General features: G+C 38.7%; 1 protein-coding gene across 1 annotated transcript in view; it reads left to right on the plus strand.

The window, feature by feature from the left end:
• Nucleotides 1-424: 424 nt before the first annotated feature.
• Nucleotides 425-7,878, plus strand: part of spred2a (sprouty related EVH1 domain containing 2a) — a 13,203-nt gene continuing 5,749 nt past the window's right edge. Inside the window, exon 1 of the mRNA XM_039686600.2 lies at nucleotides 425-779. Within this exon, the coding sequence (XP_039542534.2) occupies nucleotides 754-779 (26 nt within the window). The 5' untranslated portion in view covers nucleotides 425-753. The remainder of the gene's footprint in view (nucleotides 780-7,878) is intronic.

The raw sequence follows: 7,878 nt of genomic DNA on the forward strand, positions 1-7,878 counted from the left end.
TCGTGTGTAACAACGATACCGTCAAATAAAGCGTTACCGAAAGTCTACGGGAGTTTTGGGGAACCAAAAATGGCACTTCTTCCGCTGCCTTTTCTAACCTTTATTTTTAAGTGTTAGAAACCAGCTGCCGTGCTTAAACTGGACTTCAACAGTGACACAACACAAAAAAAAAATTTGTGTTCTCGTGAACTTTAATAATAACCCCGTCCCCGAGCAGACAGATTAAGGTGAGAGGATGCACTAGGTGGCGGGACGTTGGCAGAGCCCGTCACACTGGAGATCCCTCAGTCCAAAACGGGCTGCAGTCGTTCCTGTGTGACGTCATTGCTTCCGCAAGCCCCCACCCCCCCACCCCCCCAGTGTCGGCGGCGCTCGCCTGCTGCTGCTGACTACACAATCCAACATGGAGTAGTGAGAGATGGGGGCTCCTCTTCGAGACAAGCGCGCAGGCTTCAGCCACGGCAGAACGCGACGCGAGGCGAACAATCATCGATACAGCCATCGGGATGTTGCATAACGCGAGGATTCCTGGATCTTTTAGCAGATGCATTGCAAACCTTGACGGATAGAGAGTGCATTGCGCGGAGGAAGAACGAAAATAAGGAACGCTGAAGCGGATTTGGGGGAAACTCGTTGATGCACTGGACTTTAAAAAAAAAAGAGGCGAGGTGGAAAATCGAGACAACATGAAGCCCGAACGCTGCGCGCCCGCGGCGGGATATTATTATTATTGTAGGTGAAACGAGGGGGAAAATGACTGAGGAATCGCACCCAGACGAGTGAGTAGCCTATTCACTTTTTTAAGAAAACGACGCATGTGGACACGAATGGAAATCTTATCCTGTGTCCAAGAATGCGTTCCCGAGCTGAACGAGGGGTCAGTCAAATGCAGGGAACTCGTGCATGCGCTTCTGAGAGGGACGTTGGAGATGTTATTACTAAGAAACAATGCTGTGTCAAAGAGATTTTGAGTGCTGGGCCCCTGCTGCAGGGCTCTGGTCTCAAACCGAGAACAGGGGGGGTGGAGGAGGAGGAGCTCGAGCGGAAACATTTTGTGGAGGGATCCTTTACTGAATTCCTTATATCACCTCGACTCTAAATGCGAATTTCCGCTCCGAGGAAACAAACTGACGCCTGAGAAGTTTTATAAACACACCATGCTAGAGCAATGAGCGCGTATAAGCGCTCAGAGCGGCCGTTCTTGGTGTCTTTCTTTGTGGTGGTCTGACATGCTATATCCGCCATTTCTTTTTCGTGAATCGCTCTCATTTGCATACTGTCCTTCATTCATAAAAATACAGGCGGGGGCGCGCGCAACAGAGAGCGCTGCCTCAGAGCTGTCCTGATGTTAAAACAGGCCCTATATGGCATATATAGGCCTATATGTGCTTTTTAAATGTTGAATTTAATCAGGCCGTGTTTTCCATTCGCAAGAAACAAACAAACGCGAATAAGCACGTCGTGAATGTCGCGCATTGACTGTTTAGCAAGGAGAGGCTATATTTTAGTTAGTTTGGGATTTCTTTTGCCACATTCTTCTGCACAACATATAAACACTCGTATCTTTCCTTCACGGTAGTTTGACTCGGACGATCAAAGTCTTGTTAATAGCATTAGGGCCGTGTTAAATGGCTCGTTAACTCCGTGAGCTCTTTAGGGGCTTAAAAACTTCTGTAACGTACACTAAATCTGTATTAACTACTAGGCGATGTTTATTTTATTTAACGACTATGTGAACGTTTATCGTTCAGTCTTGTGTAATGAGAGTCGTAGTTTAAATAACTCCCTATTTAGGAGACTGAGGTCGGTGTATAACATTGTTTCAACGTCTGTATTCAACTCAGAATTTAATATTCCTTGAATTTAAAGTAGGCCTACATCTATTACTTTTCCTTAACCTGTGACTATTAATGTCAAAGAGTGCTTTTGTTATAATTTTCCTACTCCTGGCGTTGTAACTCCAATTTGAAAACATGGACGTAACATTTTGTTCTTGAATTCATTTTGATAATCAAATTGACGTAGCTAAGCTACGTGTGAATGTTTAAATAGGTTAAAAACATTTACTCTTTTCTTTGCCCCAGGTCACACAGTTAACCGTCAAATATTTAAAGACCTTTTAAAAGTAACTCCAAATTTATTTATTTATTTTGTGTGTGTGTTTAGTAGCTATCTTATGGTTACCTTTTTTATAAGGCGATTTTTGTTCGCGATCTAGCGCTAAAACATCGCTAAAAACATCAATTTATGACCATCCCAAGTAGGAATTGGTTAGGATAAAAGTTACATTTATCACTTTAATTGCTTAAACTCTAGTTGTATTTCCTCTCCTGGAGATCACGCAAGAGCGTAACCCCGAAGCTGGTGGGGAATTTCTCTTATTTTAATTTATGGCACACTCACACCCGTTTGAGTAAATACGTGTGTCACACTGGGATGTAAAGGCCCATATAATAGCCCGGGGTTGTGAAATGTTGACTTTTATCGGCGGAGGGGAGGGCTATGGCTACTCCAAAATGGGAGGAGGTTTCTGAGAAGGCGCTCCCGGAATGATTGTGAAGGGAAACAATGGTGAGAGGATTAAAGAAAGATCCGGCGGAAGTGAAGCGGTGAAGCGTAACTTTGCTGTCACGCCCCTCAATTGTTTGATTCTCAATGACGTGCCAATAATGAATGGATTACTCTGCACAATTCATTTAACTGCAAGGAAATCTTTCTGCTTTACCTAATAGGCATATCTCTCTTTTTGTGTAGCCTAGTCTAAACCGTTATGGCACCAGGTATCACAGATTGGAGTTTCATGTCTTGCGAGGTTATATAGTCTACATGGGCACTTAAACAAAAAAACGGAGCTCACTTCGCTGACTTGACTGACCCCACAATGTGTCCAGTGCTTTTTATGTATCAAATTTTTTTTTTGTTAAATGTGAAAAGTGTATCTTTCTTTTCTTGGTTGTTTTGATATATTGTTATCTCATGCATTGTTTATTTGTGACTTATGCCTGGTACACATTGTATGATTTTGGGCCTGTCCCAGACGAAAGATGACTAACTGTGGCGATTTCTGTGGTTGTGGTTCAAAGAGATTCAAAGACGGCGGTCTTGCAACCAAATATAGCCTGTGATAATTTTCTGACAGTGTCAGATATTTAGCATGATAATCATCTCACAGTGTGTGTGCTACTATGACTAATGTCTACTGACTAGCCAATAAACACTAAAACTTAAAACTACTATACCTCAAGCTCCATTTGCAAAATTGGCATGCCAAATCGGCCTCTTTTCCCAAGCCATGACTGTGTCCATATTCTCCTTTCGCTTCCTCGTCACATAAAAACACAATGCATGTTGTACCCAAGTTTATTAGTTCCATGTTGTACAGTGTGATTTGTATTTGTATTGATCGGGTCTTTTCCGGAGCCACCGTTTCAACATACTAGGGCTGTCAAACAATTAATCGCATCCAAAATAAAAGTTTGTGTTTACATAATATATGGGTGCACTGTGTATAGTTATTTTATATATATAAATACACACACATGCTTGTATATATTTAAGAAATATTTTCATGTATATAGATTTATATATAATTTATATTATATATAAATAGTATTTTTTCTTAAATATACATGCATGTGTGTGTATTTTTATATATATATATATATATATAATTATATACACAGTGTACCCACAAATATTATGTAAACACAAACTTTTATTTTGGATGCGATTAATCGCGATTAATCGTTTGACAGCCCTACAACATACCAAATATTTGGTGTAAAATTGTATGCCAATTTATTTAACATTTTAATTTTATAAGCAGTTTTATTATAAAAAAATCTACATTGTGCATCATTTTTACTCGAAACCATTGATGACCTTTGCCTGCTTTATGTATTTTGAGTTTGCCTGACTGATATTGACTAAATAGGTCACTGTCCTTAGTACTGTAGTGCTGTTCTCACTACTTCCTGTGTGTTATTGCAAATGACCTCTTAGCCATTAGGCCTTGTGTCACCACAATATCTGCATGTCTGCTCTCGCTGTCACACAAGCTCCATTTTTCAAAATTAACTGTATAATTCAGGTTCACTGTGACCGAAAATGTATAAATATCATAGGGAGCTGAAAAGGACTTAAAAAATGAGAATTTTATCATCATTTACTCATGTCATTACATTATTCCTACTTTAGAATGACATGAGGGTGAGGAAATGATGGTAAGATTTCTGTTTTGGTGGAAGTATTCCGTTAGAATGTTAAACACTTTAGAGTTTTCTAAAAAACTCTGGAATGCTGGTGTTTGTTTGTCTTTTTTTTTTGGAGTGGAATGCGAGTTCCTCAAAAACGTGTTGAGCAAACCAGTGGCTCCCCATTGGTAATGACTGTAGCCTGAAGGTGTGTGTACGTTCTCACGTGAACTGGCTGGCGCCCAGACCTCAGACCCGGATGCCCTCTCCAGCCTCTGGGCCGTTTGGGAGGGGAGGAATGCAATCTATATTGATCAACCCAGCATGACCTATATGCAGCACCATTATGGGTCAATAGTATCTGAGAGGGGAAGAGAGAGTGACTTTGAGGTAAAGTCAGTCCTGCTGAACTGTCCTGAGGGATTTATGGTAAGGATAAGGATTGATTTGCAAGCCAGGAAGTGTTAGGGTGGTGAAATACAGAAAGAAGCGACGGGAATTGAGTTTTAAAGAGAAGATCGGAATGAAACATTTTTCCTTTGTATGTTGTTCAGTGTGTGGGAGACAATGGTTGCTTTGGCAGCTGCATGTGTCATTGTATTGTTGTTTATTGTTGCCGATACGATACTGCGGTTACAAAATGATATATATTATTAGGGCTGCATGATATTGAAGAAAAATGCGATAACTCGTTAATTAATGCGATATTCGATATCCAATACAATAATGCTTAATGTGTGTAAAATAAATGATATAACCTACATACGTGTTTCATGTTCTTTTTGCGACATGAAAACATCCCTACAACTTCTGAAAGTGAACACCAGTGTTTTACTGTAGCATAAGAAGTGTTATTTTAACATCAGTGTAAATCACAGGGTTTAGGGTTTCAGGAAGGCCAACAGAAACTGAATAATCAAATTAGAGCCCGACCGATATATCGGCTCCGATATTAGCCATTTTCCTAACTATCGGTATCAGCATTTATAATGGCCGATAAATGAATATTTAAAACAGAAAAATGTGGGTGTGGTGATTCATGTAAGGGTGGCGATGCCAATAAAACACATAAAAGCCGTCACAAAGAACTGGCAAAAGTAATGATTGTGAATACATCAAATATAGCAAGGAGACATTCGATTTGTTTATTAATAAACAAGTGTTTTCAGTCAGTGTCGCTGCAAAGTTGAAAATGCCAGAGGGAAATGCACATTTCATACGGATTACAGCAGAAAGAAGTCTAAAAATAGACATTTCAATATAGATATATTTCTCAGGTCTATCCGCTGAGTTTCGGTTCATTTATGAGACGAGTTGCAGTTCACGTGCCTACCCCTCAAAAGTTTGTACACACCAATAGGAATGTGCGTCCAAACTTTTGACTGGTACTGTACTATAATACACATACATAATATTGCTACTGTATTATAATATATACACTTAAATAATATCGGCCGATATATCGGTATCTGGCTTTTTTTATCGGTATGTTTTTACTGTTCGAATGACTGATTCTTATCAAAGCCACAAAAGTTATTCAGCCAAGAGAAGTGAGTGATTTTCTCTTTGTCTTTTTGTTCATGAGCCGTTGCGATATGCATATCGCGATATAGCCTCTATACATTTACGATATTTCCATATATTGTGCAGTCCTAATTGTGAAAGTTGATATATTGCAATATTTTAAGAATTCAATTCTGTTTATGTGGACACAAACCTAAAGATCAGATTGTTAATAATAAATCCCTGATAAGTCTGAAAGTAATTTTACAGACTCCAGAAAAACCTCCGGCTCGGGTAAGGAGGAAATGAACTCATGTTCTTGCCGTTTACATTGATTTCTCATCAAATGTTCAATGGCTCCACCGTTAAAATTAACCTTTAGACATGAGCTGTGAATGAAAGTTGAGGTTGTATATATCAGCTGTTCTGGCGGGTTAATCCCACCATTAATACGAGGTAAAGATGAGGCTGTAATCGAAGTTCCCATGCTCTACCGCAGTCAGTATGTAAATTACATTCTGAGAAATCCTGATCCCAAGTTTTGCATTTGTTAAACCGTCTGTCATTTTTGTGGTTCAGAATTTCGGATGCTACTATCATATCTCTGCATAAGGCGTATCACTGTCTTTAAACAACGACCGAAAATCTCATTAGCATAACGAACATCATCCTCTTCAAGATTTCTGTACACCTCATTTGCCATGCAGAGCTGTCATTTGCATCTTCCCGAACGGATTATGATGTCATCACTATGAGTCAAGTCTGGGCCCAATCAGGCTGCTTAGGTTAGATGCAGATATTTTACCATAAGCTCAATAAGCTCCAAAACTCAGCATGTTAGTAAATATTTAAAATATTTACAAGATTATTTTAAGTATGTAGTATCTTTTGGACAAGTCAAGTCAAATGGTTTCAAATGCAAAAACACCAAAAAACAAATTTGTTCATGATTAATTTTTTTCTTTACCATTTTTCTCATGTTAAGAAAGTTCAAATGTATAATAATTACACTTTAAAGATGTAAGGAAAATGTTTTTATTTCTTGTTTGTTACACCATCAAAATTTTTATTGGAAATGAAAACGTGTGTAACCAAACCAACATGAATACAGAGAGTGCATTTCTGTGTGTTAAAGGGACACTCCACTTTTTTTTTGGGAAATAGGCTCATTTTACAACTCCCCCAGAGTTAAAGTGTTGAGTGAGTTTTACCGTTTTTGGATCCATTCAGCCGATCTCTGGTTCTGGCGGTACCACTTTTAGCATAGCTTAGCATACATCATTGAAGTGGACAAGAAAAAAAATTACCAAAGTGTTTCGATATTTTTCCTATTTTAAACTTGACTCTTCTGTAGTTACATATAACAACAGAAACTGAATAATCAAATTAGAGTATGACCGATATATCGGCGGGCCGATATTATCGGCCAATATAAGGCATTTTCCTAATCTGCATTTAATGGCCAATAAATGAATATTTAAAACAGAAAAATGTGGGTGCGGTGATTCATGTAAGGGTGGCGATGCCAATAAAGCACATAAAAGCTGTCATAAAGAACTGGCAAAAGTAATGATTGTGAATACATCAAATATCATCCAAAATAGCAAGGAGACATTTGATTTGTTTATTAATAAACAAGTGTTTTCAGTCAGTGTCGCTGCAAAGTTGAACACGCTAGAGAGAAATGCGCATTTCATACGGATTACAGCAGTCTGTCTTTCGTTTTGAATTGTTCTGTTTAAAAGTAGACATTTTAATAAAGATATACAGTATTTCTCAGGTCTATACACTGAGTTTCGGTTCATTTATGAGACGAGTTGCAGTTCACACGCCTACCCTTTATTAATGTACACATAAATAATATCGGCTGATATATCGGTATCTGGTTTTTTTTTTTATATCAGTATCGGCATCGGCCCCCAAAAATCCATATCGGTCGGGTCATAAAACTTGACTCTTCTGTAGTTACATTGTGCGCTGCGTCATATTACGCCTGCTGCGCTCATGGTGCGACAGTAAAGTTTCTTGATTATTACGCAGGAATGAGAGTATAGCCATATCGGCCTAGAAAATCGCAACATTTTCCCTCAGTCTTAGTACACGATGTAAGTACAGAAGAGTCAAATTTTAAATAGGAAAAATATCATTGTCCACTTCAATGATGTATGCTAAAAGTTTGAAA

The sequence above is a fragment of the Pimephales promelas genome, chromosome 6 (genome assembly GCF_988280905.1).
Source record: "Pimephales promelas chromosome 6, fPimPro1.hap1.1, whole genome shotgun sequence".
In the NCBI taxonomy this organism is placed as follows: domain Eukaryota; kingdom Metazoa; phylum Chordata; class Actinopteri; order Cypriniformes; family Leuciscidae; genus Pimephales; species Pimephales promelas.